The sequence below is a fragment of the Centroberyx affinis genome, unplaced genomic scaffold, assembly GCF_046629955.1.
Source record: "Centroberyx affinis isolate AG114_WGS23_722 - 3 ecotype Tasmania unplaced genomic scaffold, CSIRO-AGI_Caff_v1 ptg004124l_1, whole genome shotgun sequence".
NCBI classification, from domain to species: Eukaryota; Metazoa; Chordata; class Actinopteri; order Beryciformes; family Berycidae; genus Centroberyx; species Centroberyx affinis.
The window spans coordinates 48,957-72,662 of record NW_027281898.1 but is presented as its reverse complement, the minus strand read 5'-3'; the positions used below and the strand labels follow the sequence as shown (position 1 = coordinate 72,662).

At 47.1% G+C, this 23,706-nt stretch overlaps 1 protein-coding gene across 1 annotated transcript in view; it reads left to right on the top strand.

Annotated features, from left to right (window-relative positions):
- LOC139663805 (trinucleotide repeat-containing gene 6A protein-like) overlaps nucleotides 1-23,706 on the top strand; it is a 39,199-nt gene that overhangs the window by 8,718 nt on the left and 6,775 nt on the right. Inside the window, 15 exon segments of the mRNA XM_071542552.1 lie at nucleotides 2,435-2,533; nucleotides 11,208-11,559; nucleotides 11,951-11,998; nucleotides 13,280-15,337; nucleotides 15,488-15,689; nucleotides 15,936-16,432; nucleotides 16,579-16,710; nucleotides 17,047-17,214; nucleotides 20,440-20,640; nucleotides 20,771-20,931; nucleotides 21,111-21,188; nucleotides 21,626-21,793; nucleotides 22,625-22,780; nucleotides 23,188-23,307; nucleotides 23,501-23,629. Coding sequence (XP_071398653.1) covers nucleotides 11,953-11,998; nucleotides 13,280-15,337; nucleotides 15,488-15,689; nucleotides 15,936-16,432; nucleotides 16,579-16,710; nucleotides 17,047-17,214; nucleotides 20,440-20,640; nucleotides 20,771-20,931; nucleotides 21,111-21,188; nucleotides 21,626-21,793; nucleotides 22,625-22,780; nucleotides 23,188-23,307; nucleotides 23,501-23,629 — 4,116 coding nt within the window. The 5' untranslated portion in view covers nucleotides 2,435-2,533; nucleotides 11,208-11,559; nucleotides 11,951-11,952.

The following is a 23,706-nucleotide window of genomic DNA, read 5'->3' as shown; positions in this document are numbered from 1 at the left end:
AGCCAATTGGGCTTTTAGAACAGGAGACCCATAAGATGGTTGGTTGGTCACCTGCCAGAGTGGTTGGAGTCTGCCTAAGACAGTGGCTGGTGGTAATATCCCACTCTGCTTGGAGCCAAGTCTTAAACATATACTGCATGAAGACTTGGCTGGGATGACTTTCTGTTCCATAGAAATGTGTGGGACACTTAAGTTTTCTCAAGCTGAGTTGCGAGGGGGGGGGGAGAGGGAGGCAGGCTTGTGGGGTTGCTAGTGTGAAGAGAAAGGACAGTGGACTGGTGAGCGTGTCAGTGAGCTAATGAGAGAGGGGGGGTGGGGGGGTGGGGAGAGAAGACGCCGCAGTGAACACACAGAGGGGTTGGTGTAATGGAGGGAGAGCTGGTGATTTCATGTGGGGATGGGAAATGGTGATAGACGAGCCGCTTAGAATAGAATAATTGTTAGAGCACGGGTACAGGCTGATTGCTCTGTGTGTGTGTGTGTGAGAGAGACTAGGACTGTATGTGTAAGTGGCTGAGAGGTTGCAGCGTTGGTGAAAGGCTGTGACCTAGTGTGTCTCCCTGTTTGTGCCTTGACACTGTGATGCAGGACCATAAGTTGGCCTTTAGCCTGTGATGCATTTTTGTCATGGCAACCTATGTGCTGAGTTCTACACTCAAACACTTTGAGATGACCCTGATTTACACATTTATTGCGTATAGGCTAATACTGCAGCATAGATTTTTAAAGCAACTTTTACTTCGCCAATAAAATGTGTTCATCACAAAACAATCACAGATATAACAACATAATATTTGGCATTGTTTACGCATCGATGAGTAGGATGAAAACAACGCATGTGCCACTTGGATCACAGCACAGTGCGGCTATAATGGAATGATGCAGGATTGGGCGATTTCTATCATTTGAAATGAATGAATTAAAATGAATGAAAGAATTCAGCACATTAAAGGAATAGTTGGCCCCCTAACTTAATTAATTTTCGTTTTTGGGTGAACTATTTCTTTAAGTTTGATCAAGGGGTAAGAGTGCTACTTCTGTGAACGCACACGTTTGAGTGACCAAGGTTGTGTTGTGTGAGGTGTCTTGAATGTCTAAAATGAAAATTATTTTATTGCACATTTTGGTATCTTTATATTAATATTTTGACATTTACAATAACAGTGGACATTCCTAATTACATCGAATATTTCAATATTGCTATTCTATGATTATTAATTGTGGAAAAATAAATGATGCCATACAATTCTACACAATTAATTGTGCAGCCCTGGTGTCTGTATGAGTTGTCTCTGCGTCTCCATGCGTCTGTCTGTTTATAGCTAAGGTAACACAGTGCTGTGCTGTAATCCCATTATCAGATTAGACTCAAGGCAGCAGGCTGCAGCTTTCTCCTGCAGGCTAATTGGCACACCCACTGGGGCCAATGCTGCTAAACTAACACTCACTGAGGGAGAAGCCATAGTCTGATTACAAACTAATAGGATACTAATAGGAAGCCCTTATTTCTTATTGGGAACAAAAAACATAATATTCTACACAGCAGAAAGTAGTGAAACTGTTTCATTGGTCATATTAATAATACTGCTCACAAGTTTGTTTGTCTTGTTTGTTTTGAGGCCGGATGTTATAAGCGTCTTGATTATTTTTTGTCTCACCTGCACAAATTTTGATCTCTGACTGCAAATATAATCAAATTCATTTCAAACGAACACGCCACAAACCCTTTCAGCCCGTTTATTTCTTCTTTTTTCTCTTTCCTATCAAATTCCTGCGTTTTGTTTTTACAAACTCAAAACATAATAGCAGGTGACTCACCAGCGGGCCGAAACTGCTCTTAAACAAATACACTCAGAATAAATTTTGGTTAACATGAAAGCCAGAGCCAGGCCGCTCGCTCTTTTGAAAATGCGGTTAGTCGGACCGAGACGCCACCACCACAGAACTGGAACCGATAGAAAGGGAACAGATAGAAACTACCGGTATGTCACAGTTGTCTCGTACACCTAAAATGGCTTCTGAGATTTGTTGTCATGAACATTACCATTGTACCATGTGTGGACAGTGGATGGGACTCATACAGTTAGAAATGAATGACGCCTTTGTCGTTGCAGGGCAGCAGCCTCCTGAGCCTCTTTCACTGCACCGGTGCTTGTTTCTATGACAAAATTATCAAGTGTTATGGCAGCCATCTTAAGTGTGCTAGCCAAATGACCTTTCAGGAATATTACTCTGGAAATGCACACTTGCATTCCCATCAAACTATTCGGTTTCACCTCTGCTTCTCAAATTCATCTCTTCCTACCAAACACACATTGTTTCTGTGCCACGTATGTCTCAGTAACATGCAATAGTAATACTATATGTATATGTAGGTTTACAGTACAGTTATGGTACCTCCCTCCTGAGAAACCCCTCCTGTTTTCCTCCACAGGGAACCCACCCACAGAGGGAAGAACGGTGGATGGAAGAGAGAGAGAGACAGAGAGAGTGACGAGGAAGGAGGATAAGAAGCTACAGGACTGGACAAAAGGTGAGAGGAGAGGTCACGTTGGGAACCGTGGGATTGTTGAGTGTGTGTGTGTGTGTGTGTGTGTGTGTGTGTTCAGGGCCAGAGTGGCGAACACATGACCCACAGTGACACGGTCTGCAACACAATGTCTACACCCGGCCCGTAACATCATCTGTTGTCTCTTATAGTTGTGTAGCTGTGCGTTTACTGGGCTTGGTGTGAACTGTTTGCTGCTTTTCACTACAAACACACTCTTTCTCACCCACATAGACACTTGGGACACATGCACGGACGAACACGCACAGTCTGTCTTTGTCGATTTGTGGGGAGGTCTTGTTGGTTTTATTGATTTGCTATTGCAAAGTTACTCTCCCTTTGTCAGGACTCTTGAGTCTTTCTGATTTATCAGCAACTGCTGCTTTTTGGACACCAACTCCCATTAGCCGTGCGCAGAGCTATTTATCTACAATGAGCTGTGTGCCATTGAAACAGCAAGGCCCCAATCGTTGCCGGTGCTTTGTCATAGAGCGCTCAATAAGCTGATTTTGCCAAGCACCAAATACAATTCCACACAGTAAGCAGGGATATGATTTAATATTGCATATCAACGGACGTGTGTTCCAGGAAGTAAAAACAGAATCACTGGAGGCTTAAAATAGTTTCACAACCCTTGATGCTGCAACTTTTGCATAGAGAGACAGATCTGGCAATACCTGATAGGCATTGGCGCAGGATAAGAATGTCATGTTTTTCCTTTTTTATCCTTTTTTTTTTCCGCTCACATGGTCTGGATCGTATCCCTGCTTTCTGTGTGTGTGTGTGTGTGTGTGTGTGTGTTAGCCCTCTGCAGTGCAGTGTGCTTTGCTGCGACGCCAGCGTCAGTGTACTTTGCCGTGTGACGTAGACATGTTTTCCATTTGAATCTCCACTACAGTTTCCATTGAGACCTGCGTGTGCGAGCCTACTACTGTTACAGTTGGAGCTACTGTCGTGGCTAGTGTGGACAGGAAGTCTGATAGCCTCTATGCCTCTGACCTTGAGTCTCTCTTTCTCTATCTCTCTCTCTCTCTCTCTCTCTCTTTTCATTCACTTACTGTCCCCCTTTCTCTTTTGTTTTCACTCTCGCTGTCTCGCTCGCTCGCTCTTTCTCGCCCCAGTAGCTGAGGGCCGCTAGATTTGGTGGATGTGTCCTAGAACAAAGAGACAAGTAGTTCAGAGGTTATTAGTCTCTGCAGTACTAGATCGAGAACTGGCACAACCATTTTTTTGTTAGGGAAATCCTTCCCCCAGATCACATTTGTGCAACAACAAGAGTGTAATCATCGTCACTGAAATACTCAGTGTCTTAGCTCTAGCTGTCTATTCGTCAGATTAATTTGCCTCCGGTTCTCTGAGGCCCTTTTGCTCACTCCAGTCAGATTGCCTTTGGACCTTGAATCCAGCAGGAATGTGACATTGTAGTATTTCTTTTTTCATTGTAGCTTTTTTTGACACAAAACTCCCATTCAGCTTTTAATGAGATTCCTGTTTCCCTGCTTTTTTGTGCTCTAAAACACATCCTTGCCCAGGTTTGGAATCTCATTTTCTCATTTCTATGGGCTTACTACTACTGCTACTACTACTACTACTATTACTGTCTACTGCTTGTGCTCCTGGTGTTTTGGACGGCTGTCTTTATCTTTATCTCTCTGACCTTGGCTCCTCCTCCAGAAAGCCCCAATAGCCTGGCCTCCGCTGTGTGCGTATGTGTGTGCGCGTGCACGCGTCCTTATCTCTGTCTGTGCTCATGTGTTGTGTGTGTGCACGTACGTGAGTTGCACTGAGCTTTGGACCTGTGCCAGAGCTGGCATTCTCAAGCTATGCTCAAAAAGCATAGTGACGGCGTGCTCTGTAGCTCAGGGGACAAGGGCGCTTACCTTTGTACTCAGTGGTTTGAGTCCAGCTCATGATGATCTGTGTCATTTATCAGCCCTCTCACTCTTTACTGTGTGCAATCTAATAAAGAAGAAATGTAAATAAATGCTAGCTAGATGGATTCTAGATATAGATGAATAGATGGATAATCAGCAGGGCCAAAGACAAACTTTTTTCAGCCTGCCAGACTGCCGGCTGATGGAATCAAGGCTCTCAAGCCATATTCTTTATTTGACATCTGCATAAGAAAATAGAAAATTTAAGCTCTGGCTGGTTACCTGCCAAAGTGGCTGGTAGACTAGACATAGTTTACCAGAGCATACCTCTGGCAAGTAGTCCCACCTTGCATGTGGGTAGACAGATGGATGAAAAGATAAATGGCTGGATGATGATGGACAAAACCCACTAATGAGTCATAAGTAACACTTAAGCAGCCCTTGTTGTGGCACCTTGCCCTCAATATGAGTTTGGTGTGTGTAAGTGCCCCTTAAAGCTCCTCCCTAACATGATGTGACCCTGGGGACCATATGACTAGTGGGCTTATCTACTGCCACACACATGCACAAGGGTCCCCTTCAGTCTGTTATCACCAGAGTGGAAAGTTTCTATCGGCCATCAGTCAAATGTCTGTACATTTTGTCTGTGGCTGGGAATTTTGTCTCCTGTGTCAGCCACTTTGGCAACTACCCAGCCATCACTTGGAGGTCCTATACTATTGTCATTGGGTTGGCTATAGCGCTGCAAAGATTGTTCGATTGACAGAAAATTTTATTATAATTTTGATAATCGATAAATCATTTATCAAGTAAAAATGCTAAACATTTGCTTGTTTTTCTCTGAATACTTTGGGTGTTGTGGCTGCTGGTTAAGTAAGCAATCTGAAGACATCACTTTGGGTTTGTGATGGGCATTTGTCATTATTTTATTTTGTCATTTTATGGACTAAATGATCAATTAATTGAAAAAATAATTGTCAGATTAATCGATAGTTGTTGCAGTCCTAGTTGGCTAAAACACGGCCAGGCAAATCTGTTAATATGCGGCATGTTTTTGTGTCAATATAATAAATTCATTTTATCATTAATATTCAAATTTCAGTCTAATTTGACTCATGTCAGTCAATTCAGTTAAATTTAGATTTTTAGAGGTCCTCTAAATTGCACTGTAATCAAACCCGCAGGCTTGGTTCTCCATGCTTTGAGTTGGCACCTTCTCCCTCACACACTTGCTCAGGGTCTGCAGTCCCTCGTGTTAAATCCTCTCAAAGGAGGGAATGTTCAGCCAGGGAAACGAGGACTGTGTGTGCTCACTCGTTTCCCGAGGCTTCCCTATTACTCAGTGGTGTAGCTCGTGCGTAACCATCATGTGTTCCTTTTGCTTATGTCATCATGCTTGGACAGGCCCGAAGGAATTCAGAGTGTTTAGGAATGTTGCCACGACAACAAGGCTTTCCCTAACAACTATTCCTTACTGTTTAGTTCAGGGTGATGTCTAGAAGGGACGCGGGAGGTTTCAGGAAGTGATCTCTCTTCCCGTGTTAGTTGCCGTAGCAACGAACTACGCCCACAACGCTTTGCCAGTGTGGTTAGTAGCTAAATGAATGGGATTTTTGGTGATTGCAAAGGTTAAGCAAAAAGCCTATGTTCTAGTAAGATTCATAATGAAATGACACACACATCAAGTTTGGATAAATAAATGGGTCAGCGATATATTTTCCATGTAACATAGCCCGCAATTACTGTCAAAGCACATTGATGTAAATGCGTTAGATGGAATTATTCCCACAGTGTTTCTATGTGTGTGTAACCATACAAGTTTAAAAAAAAAACACGCCATAATAAATCGATAGATTGAGCAGAAGTCTAGGTGTGTTAACCGGGTTATAGTTACTCTGATTATGACATTACTCTGAATAAGATAATCAGATAAAGGTGTTGTGCAGGTTAACATAGGCCACTCATTGACCGATGGATACTTTGTGTACAGCACTTACACATTTGGCTGTGTGTTCAGCAGTTCAGTTTCATGTTCTCTATGATTCATTGTTTTCAATGGAAAGGACCGTTGCATGTTCCCGACAGCGCTGAGAGCATAACTTGTTTTTATCGCCGTGCAACTGATGTTAAAAATGTTGAAACTTTTGGCAAAAGAGCACAACACTTCAGATGGGTTTTCAGTTGTCGCATAGCAACAGCAGGACCCATGACCAGCACTTCCATAAGCATCTGCCTTGTGCTTCTAGCTAAAAAAAGGATCCTTAGATCATTGCCTTCAGAGTGATTGGGACATCAAGTCAAACACTGACCGGGGGAAAACTGGTTTTGTTGAAAAGCTTTATACTTCCACCTGTGAACTAGAACATACTACGTTGTGTATCGTAAACAAGGTGGGAAAGTGGTGCCAGTGGTTCCCAAAATGGGGTCCAGGGACCTCAAAGGGGATTTAGGAGGTCCCCAGCAAAACGAGGAATGGGTGAATGTCACGATTTCACTCCCTAGACGTTAGCACAAAGAGACAATGTATAAGGATAACTGTTTTGATTATAGGTTTCATGCTCCTCAGTGATGTCAGCCCACCTACACCACAGCAGTATAGACAGTTATGCAATTCCCTCAACACTCAGACTCACCAACAGCCTCATACTGATGTACCTAAATTTAATGTAACCCAACACAGGCCTGTTTCCTCCACAAACACACACACACACACACACACACACACACACACACACACACACACACACACACACACACACACACACTCACTCAGACTCACAAACAAGCCTGTCATGTCTATACAGATGTATCTTAGTTTAGATCCACCCCTGTTCTCCTCCTACTCTCAGGTTAGTTTATATAACCAGGATGTAGAAAAGTGGGCCAAAACACTTTGCTTCATACTGTTGTTCCTTTACCTATGTCGTAGGTTTGATTTCATAGATGTGCAGAAGTATTTAACCACACTGTATTTAGGTATATTACTTGAAAGTATTGATCCGGGCCCATTAGTAGCTGGTAGTTCAGAACATAAGCATTCACTTGACTGATAAATATGAATTTTTAGCACATTTTTTAGCCCGTTTTGTTTTTAGCACATTTAGCCTGTTGGTTTCTGTGCCATTTTAGCTAATTGTTTTTATAGCATGTTCAACAGTTGATTAGTTAGCAAATTTACGTTTAGCTAATTGGTTTCTAAGCACTTAGCTAGTTATTTTTTTTTTACATTTTGCCAGTGGGTTTCTAAGTATGAGTTTATGACCAGTTTGTTTCTTTGTTTATGCCAATTAATTTGTAAGCATGTTTAGCTTGTGGTTTTTGCAGCCAATTTGTTTCCTTAGTGCGTTTAGCTAGTTGGTTTCTAAGCTTTTTTAGTTAGTGGGTTGCTTTCTGAGGATGTTTAACCAGCTTGTTTCCTACAGTGCTTAGCGATTATTATTTTTTTGTTATGTTTTTTTTATATTTTTGCATGTGAAGCTTGTGATTTTCGTAGCACTTTTAGCCAGTTGGTTCCCTTGCTAGTTGGTTTCTTAGCACGTTTTGCCAGTTGGTTTCTGTCATACTGTTAGTTTCTTTGCTTCCTTGCTGCGTGTGCTGAAAGGAGTACACAGTGTGCTGGATTCCTGCGCTGCTGACTTGAGGAAGATGACCTCTCTCCTTTTATACATGTTCGAAGCTGCAGCTGCATTCCTCTCAAATCAACCTGGGTGACAGGCTAGACGGGCGCTTATACTCTCTACCTCTGTCTTCCTCCCTTTTCCCGTCCCGTTTCTCTCTCTCGGTCTTCCCCTCATTCTCCCCTCCCTCCTCCTTACCTTGCCATTTCTCTCAACTACCTTTTTCTATTCTTGCATTCATCTCTCTCTCTCTCTCTCTCTCTCTCTCTCTCTCTCTCTCTCTCTCTCTCTCTCTCTCTCTCTCTCTCTCTCTCTCTCTCTCTCTCTCTCTCTCTCTCTCTCTCTCTCTCTCTCTCTCTCTCTCTCTCTCTCTCTCTCTCTCTCTCTCTCTCTCTCTCCCTCTCCCCTCGCCCTCTCTCCCCCCCTCTCTCTTGTCCTTATATTCCCTCTCACCCCCCCTCCTGTGTGTAAGATGATAGCAGTAGTCGGGCTGCAGCCAGCTCCAGGGGCCCTCATGAAAGCCATTCTCAGATGGAAGGAGAGGGAGAGAGGAACAGACTGTACTGTGTGTGCTGAGCAGTGATGATGAACACGGTCACACACACACACACACACACACACACACACACACAGTTTCACGGTCTACTGAAGGAGGGTAGGAGAGAAGGAAACAGGAACTCTTGTATCCCCTTCAGCAGGAGTGGAGGAGGGAGAGAAGGAAACGGGAAAGGCAGAGCAAAAGGAGAGGGAAGTAAAGGTTTCTGTCTCAGCACACCTGTGACACAGTCTCTGTTTGAGCATATTTTATGCTGTTGATTATAATTATCAGTATCATCACTTTACTTGAAGTGCATTGTGATGCGGTACAAGCGGTTTAAAAGCCCATTAGAAGCATGGATAAACTTAACTGCAATCCTCAAACATTAGAAAATTACATTCAATTCAATATCATGTCATTAACTATACAGTTGCCCCAAAAACTTGCAGTGTGCTTACAATTCCCTATGATGCCTTACAATGCATTATTATATAGTAAAGTGTTAATTAATCCTTCTATGTTTTGCACTGTACTTTATACCTTATAAGGTACTTATTTTTCTCTGTGCAGCTATCTTGAGTCAGATGCTTTCAGGTTGACAAAGGTCTTTCCATTATGGAAGGTTGAGTCAAGTTTCATGGAAGTAAACAGCTCAGTTCGCTGGAATGGACCCAGCACCCTCGGACGCTGTGGCTGCTGGAGGGATGTTCTTCCTTTCTGTTCTGTTTTTGATTTTTTCCCCCTCTTTTCTTTCCTCTGAATAATGCCGGTCCTATAACTTAATTCTGGGCCCGGTGCCAGTCCTTTTGAGCGCTGAATTTTCTCCTTATGATGACATCATTGTATAGTCTGTTTTTGATTGGTTCCAGAGGTTGGCTAAGTAGCTACAAGCAGGCTTTACATATGGACTCAGAGGCTGGCTGTAAGCCCGGTTTTCTGCAGAAGCGTTGTTTAGTTAGTGTAGCTTTTGGCTAACGGGGATGGAGTTTGCCCTCAGTTAAAATGGCGTCTGTTCTTGGTCAGTATGTAAAGTTGTTGGCTGGCAAACAGAGGGCTTTAGCATCGGTTGCAAGTTTGCATAGGATAATACAATTGTCATACCTTAGTAGCCACAACAAATATTTGCCCTCTGTGAAATAAGTATTGTATTGCATTTTGTGGTTTTGTAGGAAGTAAGGTTATTTTTACTACGTTAGGCAGCCAAGCCAGCACTGATAAATCTACGACAACACACATGTAACAAAACATGTAAAACACACGTGCAGAGCGGATGCATGGAACTGCACACTTGCTCCTTGTGCACACACAGGTTTGTTTGTTCTCTTATCAGGGTGGCTAGTGAACAGAGAGGTTGCTATTTGAACTGAAGGTTTATAAATAGACCTGTGTACTGCTGCAGCAGGCAGAGAGTGCTAGCACGCTAGCTAACCTGCACCGAGAAAGGTCAGGAGACACACACACACACACACACACACACACACACACACACACAAACTTCTCACTGTCAAACACACTCGGTCACTTTCACTGAAGAATGTCTGTCTGTGTCCCTCTCCCCTCTCTCTCTTTATCAGTCCTTTTCTCCTCTCTCCCTTTCATTCTGGCTTTTTCGTCTCCCTTTCTTTCCCTGTGACTCTGTCTCTCCCTCTACCTCTGCACCTCTCTTTTTCTACCTCTCTCCCTTCCCCCTCCCCATTAAGAGGTTTTGCTTGCCATGGCGTCCCAGGGCAGTGTTGCCAGCTGAAAGCCTGTTGTATAACCCTAATCTAGCCCATACACACTCGTCCACCTCAAGAAGGAGAGACAGGGAGGGATGTCAATCTCTCTCTCCCTCGCTCTCTTTCTCTTTCTGCCACTTTTCAAAGTAACATAGCTGAGTCACACACTTGTGTATCACAAGGAGATGGAAGGAGTGATATTGGTCTCTGAGACGGTCTAGCTAACTATTCTAATTCATACTCTAGTGTACCACAAGCAGGGGAGGGGGGGGGGGTGCAGAAAAGGCGATAAAGAAACGGGAACTAATCTTTCTCCTTCAACGGGAGTGAAGTGGAGGGAGGGAGAGAGGGAAGGGAACCGAAGGAAAGGGGAGGTTGTGAAGAAAAAAGCGAGTGGCGTAAAAGGAAGAGAGAGGAAGGATCCTTCCCTTCTTTAGCGTAAGGAGCAGATGATTAAAGGGAAGGAGGAGATGAGGGAGGGAAGAAAACGGGAAAGGAAGATGAAAACGAGAGCAGGAAGCAAAGATTTCTGGATCTGCACACCTTTGACTCTCTGTTTTGTACATACACACACTCACACACTCAAGTGGAATAGAATTGCCATTAGTGGTTGGTGTTCGCACCCCACATCACTCCCAGCCTGACACAGTGACCCTGTTTGAAAAGCTGAGAGAACGGAAGAGAAACGACACTTTGCTCCCCACTCGTCTTGGCCTTTTTATTTAGAATTCCTTTTAAAAGGTCACTCCATCTTGTTGCAAAGTATTATGCCTTTGATGACTGTTGTGTTTGTGTGGTTCACATGCTGACAAACCTCTTTGAAGTTATTGATAATAGACGTGCAAGGCGTTTTAACTAACCAAGCTTACTTTTTCTCTCCTCTTGTCTCTCTTTTTCTGTCTTTCTCTGCAGTGCCAGAGCATATCAAGTCCAGGCAGAGTCCTAAATCTAAACCACGTCCCCCCCCTCCCCTACACGCACACACGCACACACCCCGCACACGCACACCCCCACAGACACACACACACACACACACACCCACTCTTCAGCACGTCCTCAGCAATGCCAAGGGGGCCCGCTCAGCCTGCCGCCCGCTCTGACAAGCCCCGCCCCTTCACCTCTGACCCCTGAGGCTGTGCCCCTCTGAGCCGCGACCTTTGACCTTCCCCCGTCGCCCTGGGAACCAGAGGTCAGCTGTCCTCCAGTCAGCCAGGGGGCGCCCTCACGCCCGGCCAGGAGCCGCAGCCACGCTCCGCACTCACAGGTAAACGGAAACATACAACAAGACACGCAAGCATATCAGTGGATTACATTCATTCAAAAGTATGATAAAATTCAGTTCTGAAAAACTGCATACATATGTAACAACTCACCCACAGTTACTTACATTACCAATAGTGCAACTGCTAGCATAAAACCAGCAGCCAACTGGTTCTGTCCACTAATACTCTTCTCCACACAATCCCTGCTCACCTCGAACCCCTTTGTGTATATCTTCCTTGCTTCCTTTTCCGTTTGCTTGATGCTTATGGAATGATCTGCCTGTCTTTGCCCTCTTCCTTTTGGGTCGAGCTTCCTCCTCTCTCTCTCTTTCTCTCGATCTCTGTCTAACCTCTCTCTCAGTCTGACGGTCTTTCCTCTCTCTCTGTTTCCAGGCATGGCTCCCATTCGGGACTCCGTCAGCCACTCCCCTAATCAAACAGGTGACTACACATTCTTCTCTCTCTTCTCCGTTCCCCTGTGTGTCTGTCTCTTTCTCTCTCAGTCTCTCCCCTCGGCCCCTTGGCTCTCTGCTCAGTGATCCTCCCGACTAGGTAGACGCGGAGATGTGTTTTGTTCACAGCGTGTCAGTGTGACACACACACACAGAGGGAGAGAGAGCGAGCATGAACGAGTGAGCGAGAAAGTGGGTGTGAAAGAGTGCGAGAGGAGACTTGGCAAGCGAACAGGACAGGCGCCACAGAGAGCTGGCAGCCATCTTCTGCGTGTTTGTTTGTGTGAGAGAGAGAAGCTTCGAAAGCGAAAGATACTGCGAGCGAGAAAGACCGAGAGACACGGTGGCCTAGTGGTTAGAGAGACTTCCATAATTGAAAGGTCACAGTTTTGGTCTCTGCGACACGGCGAGAGGCAATACAAGAGAGGATGGGGCTGCACAGGCGGCCGATGACAAAGCAGGAAAATGCGTAAAAGGAAGAAGTGATGGACGTTGTCATGAAGGAAAGAATCCGAGGAAGTAGAGGAAACCGTGGAGGTGTTTATTTTGGGAGAAACCCGCTTGACACAGCACAGAAAAGCAGGCATTTTTCACAGTGCTCTCCCGTCTTTTTGCTTTTCGCTCTCCATTTCTTCCCAGGCTATTTCCAGGTCCTCTCCTTTCACCTCTACCCCCCCCCCACCCCCCCACCCCCTTCGCGCCCTCTCACTCCTCGATCGCTCCTTTCTCTATTCTCTTAATCTCTCTCCAGTTGCCACACACCTCGTCTCCTTTGCCACCTCCCTTCCCCTCCCCATCCACCCTCTCTCCCTCCACGCTCAATTGCCACCTCCCCTTATGTCCTCCTCCTCCTCCTCCTCCTCCTCCTCCTCCACCTCCCTCAAGCCCAGTTTATGGCTCTGGCAGGCTTTGTGGGTCCCGCTGTGGGGACAAAATGGTGGCAGCTGTGTCCAGGACTGGCCCTGGCACTGATTACACCCACAACAGTTGGACGGCTGAAGGTGGGAGGGAAAAGCGAGGGAGGAGAAACAGATGAAAGGGACTGTGAAGGGAGGGAGTTTGGATCGAACCACATCCTTAGTGTTGTTTTATTTCTTGACATTTTACATCATAGCAACATCTTGTGAGTCTCTTTATTTTTGAATCTGCACTCGTCCTGAATGCTGGATTGCGTTTACCAAGTTTGGCTGAGAATTTGGCAATTTAAGAACTGAATCTAACATGATCCTCCACCCCTGTCCACCCCCGTCTCCCTGCTCTCTCTCTCCAGGTCTGGAGCATCCTGGCCTGGACTCGCAGTATGAGCCCTCCCCCTGGTCGTCTGGCTCTCCCTGCAGCAGCGACAGTAACAGCAATTGGGGCAAAGTCCTAGTGGACGGGAGCACCGACAAGCCCAACAACCCTTCCTCCACTAACTCATCCGTCTGGCCCCCTTCCTCCTCTTCTTCCTCTTGCTCCTCCTCTTCTTCCTCCTCTGGCTGTGGGTCCGGATCAGACCCTGAGTTGGCGTCAGAATGCATGGACGCAGACTCTAGCTCCTCGGTGGGCTCGGAGAAAAACCTCGCCGCTGTTGCTGTGACGGCAGCGATGATGATGTCAGCAAATGCTTCTTCCTCCGCGTCTTCTACGACTTCCTCCTCCTCCTCTTCTTCTGTGACTTCCGCCATGATGGTCGGCGTTTCGCTGAACGGAGACAGCAACGGCAACAGCCGGCAGATCATCGGCGGAGGGATGGGCACCATCGGCGGCGCAAATAACGGAAATAATAACATCGCCGGGTCCTCCCACTTCTCTGTGGCTGGTTCCGGCAGTATTGGCAGCAATAACATGGGTAACCACAGCAACAAGCTCGTCAATAACAGTGGTGTATGGGGCACCCAGCCAGGCAGCAACATTACCACCACCGGTGGCAGCACCCCCTGCATCAATGGAGGGTTGAACCCGAGCACTTTGAACCCAAACGCCAACCACGGTGCCTGGCCCCAGAATCCGACCCCAAGCCCGGCGTCCCAGGGCCAACGGCCTCCACAGGTCCAGGGGATGAGTTCCAAACTTGGCATGGCTCCCCACCAGGGCCCCTTGTTGGGCTGGGGTGGCATTGCAGCTCCAGACAACAGCAGCATGATGGAAGACACCGAGGTAAATAATGGTACAGCAAGCAGCAAGGTGTTAGGAAGCAGCAACAGTGGTAATGGTGGCCAGCAGCCAACCAACCTTAACACTGAATCCAATGGACCAAATAACACTATGATGATGAATACTACTACTACTACTACTAACGCCACAATGACCTCTAGTCTACCAAACTCTACCGCCTCGCCCCAGCTCAGCGGGGATGGTTCCTGGGGCTCCATCGGAGGAGGGAACGGGGGTCCGCTGGCCAATGGAAACCCCTCATCAGCCCCCCAGCACCCTCATGGAGAGCTGGGGGGTCCTGGGGCCTTCGGTACGCCTTGGGGCGCCACTACCTACCCCGGAGACAAGGGCCCCTCTAATGCAGACACTGTGAACCCCCAAAACCCTGCCTTAATGCAGGCCGGGAACCCCCAAATCTCCTCTGTTGCTGCTTACAAGAGTAATAATAACCACAATAACACTGGGGCCCCACGCTGGGACCAGGGGCTTGCCAACAACCCCAACCCAGCTCAGAGCAGCTTGTCCTGGGGTGCCAGCCCAAATCAAATCCCAGGCTCTGCCGGCCAAACACCGGGAAATGGGAACCCAAACATAATGGGCCCTCCAGCAGGGATTCCTCGCCCCTGGGGGAGCAGCGCCTCCTCTTCCTCCTCTTCCTCATCATCCTCTTCCACATCCAACAACAAGATGTCCAATGGGGAATGGGGCGCTATGCCTCCCGGTAACAACCATGGAGACGCTGCAAGTCGTAAAGGAAGCTCCTCCAACAATGGCTGGAAGAGCCTGGAGGATGATGCCCTGGGGATGGGAGGTGGTGTTGGAGGAGGTGGAAGCCAGGGCCCGGGGAGCGTGACCGGAGGCTGGGGTCGCTCTGGAGGAAGTGAGGGAAGCGGAGAGAGCTCCGGAGGCCGCTCTGGCTCGGACAGGGACGGCAGCCAGCAGAGAGGGGGAAACCGCCGAAGAATTGCATCAACGGCATCTCCTCTGACCCGGGCCGAGGTGGACCCCAGGGTTCTGTGCAACACCGGATGGGGACAGACACCCGTACGACAAAATACCGCCTGGGACGTCAGTTCTCCTGCCACCAACCACCACCAGGGCCCTAGAGGAGACGAGAGGAAGCCCAGCAATGGAGGTTCTGGCTGGGGCACAGCACCATCGGCAGCCCCCTCCCAGACCTCCAGCTCTGGAGGTAGGGGCATGATGTGTATGAGGCTCTGTCTGTGTGTGTGTGTGTGTGTGCATCTGTATTTTAGTGTTACAAGCAAAAAATATAAAAATACACCAAAATATGAATTACTGCAGAACACAGGACCATAACTGATCTCCCTCTTGTTCCCAGGTTGGGGGGACGGGCCGGTGGGCTCAGGCCCAGACGCGGGAGGCTCTGGCTGGGGAGAGCAGAGACAAACCTCTGGGTGGGGGGACAGCAAAGGCCCAGGGAATGGAGGAGGAGGGCAGGGAGGCTGGGATGATGGATCCAGCTACAAGGGGAGCAGCAATAACAGCAACACCTGGAGTAACAACATCAGCAAAGAAGACAGGTGATGTGTCTAGAACTTATTGTATAACTTATAACCTGTCTGGGCATTATTGCAAAAATCTGGTTTTCAATTAATAGGTCTGCCTGAGTATAAAGAATGTGAGTTTTCAGGGTTTTTTTCAGTAGTTATTTTTAGCCATATATCCCATGCATTTCCAAAGTAGATATATCCCTGCTTATTGTGGCCGTTATTTTCTGCTGCCCGCTTTGTACATGCCTAATCAAACCTTCATTTGTTTTTCTTTAGGTCTAACACCTGGACTAACGCTCCCAAGCAGCCCAAGCAGCAGCAGGGGTGGGGGGGCAGTGGTGGAGGCGGAGGTGATGGCTGGGGCAGCGGTGGAGACGGCCCCAGAGGAGGGGCCAGCAACCACTGGGGCGATCCCCAGAAAGGTGCGGGGTCGGCGAGCTGGGACAGGGACAGCGACAGCGACCGGTCCGGCTCTGGATGTTGGAGCGAGCCGAGCCGAACCAACACCAGCAGCAGTAACACCTGGGTCGGGAGCGGGGGGTCCAATACGCCAGACCAGAGCACCCCCAACCCAGGCTCCAACTGGGGCGAACACATCCCCAAACCCAAACCCCAGAATAACAGCCAGGGCTGGGGGGAGCCTATGAAGCCCAATCACGGAAGCCAGAACTGGGGTGAGCCGGCTCCTAAGCCCTGTAACCCCTCCAACGAGTGGGGGAAGGGTCCTGAATCCAACATGTCCAGAGGCAACCAAGGCCCCAGCAAGCCCACAGGTGATCATTAGGATTATTAGTCCTTCTAGTTATTAGCACTTCCTGTTAGAATGTTAAATAAGAGATACAGTCAGGCAACAAATTGAATTCCTGCCACTAAGCATAGTTTTGGCAAATATTGCCCCCCTCTTTTCCTCTTCCATCAGGTTGGTTGGGAGGTCCCATGCCAGCAGGCAGTCAGAAGGAGGAGGAGGCGACTGGGTGGGAGGAGCCTTCTCCAGAGTCCATCCGTCGGAGGATGGAGATTGATGATGGGACAGCGGCATGGGGGGATCCTGGTAAACGCCAGGCTCACAGTAAATAAATCTATTAAAATGTGGTCCTACAAGGGCTGCACAATTAACCATATATAATTGTATATCGAGACTTTCTGACACGTGGCAATAGAATGATTATTGATTAGCATTCATAGAGTGATCCTATGAATGACCCACCATGATATCACCATGACACATTTCTGACTGCTTATCCAAATGCAAATTGAGAAAACTTGTTTCTTGGGAAAACCAAACAAATCAATCACTTCATAACACTCTGTATCAAGCACTTTTCATAAAGTCATTTAATTTGTTCCCTCCTGTAAAGCTCGACTCAAAATTCAAATCTTCTCCTAGGTAAATACAGCGGTGGATCTGTCAACATGTGGAACAAGGCTGGCCAATCAGACCAGGAGGCCATGGCCATGGGCCCACCCCCTCAGCACCAGTCCCACCAATCGCAGGGCTCGATGCATCCTCCTCAGCCCATGCAGCCTCCGGCCCAGGACAAGAGCTGTAATTCTGGTGAGTTGGAACATGCGTACACACACACACACACACACACACACACACACTCTAACACTTTATGCTTTGTTGCTGCCTTGGCCAGGTTTCCCTTGTTAAAGAGATCCTTGATCCCACTGGGACTAACCTGGTTAATAACGGTTAAACAAATAAAAATGATTTCACAAACACGCATTAAATACACAACACGCCACCACCACACACCATACATGCACCGCTACTGTTTTGGCTTGATCTCCCTCGTCAAAGAGATCCTTGATCCAAACTAACTTGGATAAATAAAGGTTAAATAAATACCTAGTCAAACATGCAAAAAATCTAGCACTCACACACACTCTCTTTCTCTTTCACACGGCTTTGAATATAAAAACACAAATACACAGAAATTTGCATGTGCACACACGGAACACTAGCACGTGCACACGCGTTGCTCACACGTGCACGCATAAAAAAAAACGGCAAAGATGATTCTAACGCGGCTGACTCACACTTGCTCCTATTATATTTCAGGCCCACGCAGGTCAGATGTGGTCGGCATCGTTACAACAGATTCTGTCATTAATTCCATGTCTCTGTGGTTTTCAGCCTGCAGGCACACTTTCATCACCGTGCTGTTATGAATGACAGCGTTTCAGTCAATTCCTGAATCGAACAGATACTCAAATGCCCATTTTTGACTGTATGATGTATGTGACTCTGGGTTGCATTAGCCTACTGCAAAATATTCTGTTTATTTATGTGTACATTAGCAAGCTGCATACGAGATCTGGAATATTCTGAGCATGTATGTGCAAGCCTTCTGGTGCATACTGTAGGTTAAGTCTTAAGAATGGGTAAAAAAGTACAAGTCCTGCACACCTATAATAGGGCGGCTAAAATACGGTCTTCAACGGACATAGATGTAGACGTGCATGTACACGCGCAAATGTACAAAGGCAGATACAGCTTGCACAGAAAGCATGGAGAGACACAGAGATATACACACACAATATACACACACAAACACACACGCAGAGCCATTCTCTTCCATCTCCCCGCGGTGTTGTCTGTGTTGAGGGCTTTTTGTAAGGCAGGTTGAGTCATCCCTTTGGAATGCTAAGAGCATCGATTTTTCTCTCTCATTCGCTTTTTTTCCCCTCTCTCTCTCTCTCTCGCTCTCACCCGCCAGTTCTGCTGTGAGGTTATGCAGAAACGCAGGCCTTTGTTTAGACTGAAAAGCAGAGTTAGAGAGACGACAGGGAAAGCAAGAACGGGGGGGGGGGGGGAAGCCATGAGTGGTAGAGAGGAGAGGAGGAGGGCTGGCGATTTTAGTCGGTAATAGAAATGGTTCGAGAGTGAGAGACGGGGAGAGCGAAAGGAGTAAAGAGACTATTCTGTGGAGACGGGGAGAGGGAGGGAGCGCTGGGGTTATTCAAGGTAGCCGACTACCCAGCTAACTAGAGCAGCAAAGTGGACAACTAGCTCACTCACAATTGCAATGATGAGGCGGACTAGCCAGTTATCTACTGTAATAAATACATAACCAGGTTGTTTTTTAAGCCCACAGTTCATGAGTCCATTGTTAAATGGACATTAAATGTCATTTGGTACGTGTTCCAAGTCCATGCTCCTTGAGGTCAGTGAGTAAAAAGAGGAAAAAAAACATGAGCAAAGTGCAAGTATATGTATGCTATATATGTGTTATACATAACCCATACATGAGTTTCTCCAACCAATGTAGTTTACCACTCGTCATCCAATGTCATGAATTTATTCATGACATATAACCACCTGAATCTGGACAGATTCAGGTGGTTAAAAACTATTGCATTGAAGTAGATAACTAGCTAGCTCGATATTGTTGATGTCCAGGTCATGAACACAATGAACAAAGAAAATACTATGCAAGAGTTAAAGAGCATTTTGAAAGCATGCTTTGTTCCCTTTTGGGAAATGAGTGAACAGTATCTATTTGCTAGACTATGTCTTTTCCTGTTGGGAAAACACACACACACACACTCACTCATTGTGTTTCATCACTCCTTTAGTCCCAGGTCAGTTGATGCCGCTGTGTAGACAGGGAACCAAAGAGGAGAGAGAGACACAGGCTAGGGTTACAGAACACCAGTTGGTGTGTGTGTGTGTGTGTGCGTCTGAGAGTGTGTGTCAAACATGGGGGCACGCGCACACACACAAATGCGTGCATCTGCCTAAGTGTACGCATGCATGTGTGTGTGTCAGCTTGTGTACATGCATGTTCTTCTGTGTGTCTGCTTGTCGAGCTGTGTATGCCTACCTGTGTGTGTGTGTGTGTGTGTGTGTGTTTGTGTGCCCAGTCACATGAGGGACACTGGAGCCCGAGGCCACCCCATGATCTGTCCTATTTATAAGGGGAGGTATCCCTGGCATCCCCCCCAATGCCTCCTGTGGGGGGAGAAAGTGGCAGGACTGGGTGGTCAGCTGTAAGAGGAGCCCTCTGAACACCACATACACACACATGCACACATTTGAAAGCGTACACACACACACCCACAAGTTAAAGTAAACAACACTTACATAAGCAAGTTGATGCAGGGTTCCCCACGGATGTGAGCAGGGGTCTCTCCTGCAGCTCTGTTCTCTGACTCCAGCACAGAGGAAAAACAATTCAAATTTGTAGCTTGTAGCATCCTAGTTATTAATATTAAAGTGTAGGTTCCGAGACATAGATTTCAGACATTTATATGTTTAAACTTTGCAATGCAATATTGCCTTCACCTTCTTCTGTCAGGATGTTACATGACCCACTTTTGGGTCCCACCTGAACACTTGAATTCATCTGTGGTATGAGCATTCATCCTTGCAATACATGGATTGAAAGCAAGAAGAGAGGAATTAAAGGAATCCTATGAATTCAGCCTTGCATGCTCCTGCGTCTTATTTTAGCTACCTGGCTTGAACAGTTTGACCTAGTTTTAAAAAAATGTTTGTCCTCAAATATTGTCTCTCTCTGTCCCCAGCTAAAAATAGAGGTTTTATAGACAGCCAGGATTAGATTGGAGAGGGTGGTTGATAGTAAAAATAATTAAATACAAAAATATGTAGCTGGTAACAAATAAATACTGTGGACATTCAAGTTGTTAGGTGAAGACTGTGTCACTTTTTAGACGAGCTTTAAAAACAGTAATTTCCTCACTGTGATGGGTTACTCAAATCGCTTCTGCCTCTCCTCTCTACTCCCTTCCCCATCCCCCTCTCTCCCTCCAGGTTGGGGTGAGCCCTACGCCCCGCAGAAGGAGACCTCGTCGTGGGGCGAGCCTTCCGCCGGGCCTCCGGTGAGCGTGGACAACGGGACGTCCGCCTGGGGCAAGCCCAAGGACAGCAACTCCGGCTGGGACGAGCCCAGCGGCCGGGACGGCAGGGAGCCTGGACCCGGATGGGGAAGCCAGCATAAGTCCGCACACGCAGGTAGGCACACACATCACATCACATCGCTTACATTAAATGAACCATAAAGGATGCACACACCGCATAAAGATCACCAGCTTGTACTCAGAATTTCCCTCCTCTCCCTCCCTCCTTGACCGCTGTCCTGCAGGCCCCAAGCCCATGGAGACGTGGTGCGGCGAGGAGGTGTCCATGGGCTCCAGCTGGGACCAGGAGGAGGAGGTGGAGATCGGCATGTGGAGCAACAGCCAGCAGGACAACCGGTCCCACGAGCAGAACACCTGGAACTACAAGCATAAAGGCTCTAACAAGGTGCGTTCGCCTTTAGCTCTCACTCGATACCGCAGAACCCATCGGCAACCTCATATACTTGAAGAGTTTCATTCCAGAGCATGGGTTAAAAGGGCCACCTAGAAGTTTAAACAGGCAGGAGAAACCTTGCTAATGCTTGACGTGTCTCCAATGGATTCTTTTTGTCTGCTGTGTTTCAGATGAACAAACCAGTCAACAAGCAGGACGACCCCTGGATGAAACCCTTTATCAACCAGTTCAACAACATGAACTTTCCCGTAAGTCCTCTCTCTGCCGCTTGATCTCCCCTCCTCTCTCTCTTTCTCTTTCTCATTCCCCTTTTAAAATCAACATCTTCAAATGGCCATATAGCTGGTGGCATCTATGGAACGTTTGGTAACGTTGCCATAGAAACGAGTGTTGGCGTGATCCAGAAACCTAATCTGGCATCATTTGGCCAAACGGTTCGGTGGCATTTGTGTTGAACATCCCAACTTTGTCTCATGCATTATCCACATAAGAAACGACACTTGTTTCCATGGCGATATGTTCAGAATTCTATGGCAGCCATATTGGGTGTAATGAGGGGATCATGACCCACCAGGATAATGTCTGTCTTGTTATAAAACCACACTCATGCGCAGGGATGCTGTCTGTTTTTCACTCTCCTCGTTAACTCTTCATGTGTTTTTTTTTTTTTTCCCCCCCCTCGCAGAGAGACTCTCCTGACGACTCCATGAAGACAGGAGGAGGGATGGTGCAGGACAAGCGCATGGACGTGGGCGGCATGGGAGACTACAACGGAGTGATGGGGAAGAACCCCGGGTCCCGACACCAGCTCCACAAGGACTCTCCCATGGATCGCAGCCCTTACTATGACAAGGTACGCAGCGAAACCCCTGGTTTCCTGGGAGCCAGAACGGGTGTAGAGTAGAAGAGGGTCATTTCAGCCATGTTGTGCTCACCGCCTCCAACGTCTGGCTGCGTGTTCTCTCTCTCAGCTCTATAGTGCCCCACAGTGGTACTTCTGACACACTGCATTTGATGTGTACACTATGGAGGAGATGGTTCATTTGTTACTTGCTTGTCTGCATGAGAAAAATGAGCGATAAATCAGCTGATGGCTCATCATGAAGGCTTATCAATTATGTTAAGGCAGTTATAACAGTGAAAACAAAATGAATCCACAAGCTAAAGTGCTTTGTTGTCAACAGTGGGTTGATTTGTTAGTGATTTGGGATCATGCTATATGATTGATTCCCTTTTGTAGTCCTGTAGAAAGGAGACGTGGTTTTGTTTGGCTTGGCCTGTAGCTGCCGCTTTTCCTTCTGCACTTCTTTTAACGCTGCTTGTCTCTTCCTCCTTCTGTTTCTACCTTTCTGCCCCTCTACCTCGGGCTTCTGCTCCCTTCTGCCCTCTTCTGTTTTACCGTTGCTCTGGCTTCTTCTCCATTGCCTACTTTTTTCTCTTTATGTCCTTTTTCTTCCTCCCTCTCCTAATTCCTTTCCTCATATGCTCCCTACGCCACCTCTTCTCTCTCCTACTTCCTCACCCTTTCCTCATTCTCTCCTCCCCTCTCCCTCTCTGCTTCCGCTCCCTCTCTGCAAATAACCCTTCTCTTCCCTTTCTCCTTCCCTCTCTCTCCTCCTGCTGCCGCCGTGCTTCCTGTCCCTCCCTCTGTGCTTCCGCTGCGCGCCCGGCTTTGCTTCCGCAGCTGTCCGTTTCCCACTCCGCTTACGATAGCCCCGCCTCTGAGGAGCTCTCCTCCAATCAGAGCATGAGCTTTCCCCCCTCCAACTCCGCTCAGCCTATCCCCTGTCTTGACTCCGGGCCGGCTCCCGCCCACTCTAACCCCGGGGCCGCTCGGCAGGTGAGTGTGGAGGAGGGTGGAGAGGATGGTGTTTCTTCTTCTGCGTCCGTGTGTGTGTGTTTGAGATCTAACTAATACTCTTCAAATATACTGCTGATAACATGAGATGAAACTTTATTGATCCTTGTGGTGAAAGTGGCAGGAAAAAGTCAATGTCGCCTGCATATTAGATGTGGCATTCTGTCCCAATTTTTGTTGTGATTGTTTTGGAGATAAAAACTAACAGTTTATTTATTAATGTTTTTTAACAAGCGATGATGTTAACAGTTAACAGTGTTAAGGATTTCTGCAGCTGTGATGTCCTCGTTTTTTACATTGGGGAAACTTAGTTTGTTCTGTTTGTCTGTAGGAGTTGTTCGATGACCATTACATTAACATATGCGTGTGTGTGTGTCTTGTCTCCACAGAATGTAAACCCCATGTTGGGTGGCAGTAGCATAGCACAGGGCCGAGGCGGCCCCCAGCCCCAGGTCCCCCCCCAACCCAACCTCCGCAACCAAGTGCCTCCACCCATCCTGCCCTCTCAGGTAAATCACACACACACACACACACACAATTTCTTACATTTTTTTCCTCCTATCTCCTCTCCCTTGTCTTTTTTTCTCTCTCTTATCCATGATGTGATTTGCGTTTAACATGTTCTCCGTTATATTGTATTTGAAAAGTTGAATGACATTGGATGAACTAAAAAAAACAAACAAAAACATCCTCTTTGTCCAGGTCCCTCCATCCCTGTTGAAATACCCCGGAGGTAACGGAGGTCTGAACCCTCTGTTTGGCCCTCAGCAGGTGGCTGTCCTCAACCAACTCACCCAGCTGTCACAGCTCAACCAGATCAACCAGTTACAGGTAGAGGGATAGACACACAAACACACACACACATTCACTTTCACACAGTCATAGATAGTTGGCATAGGTCAACAAGT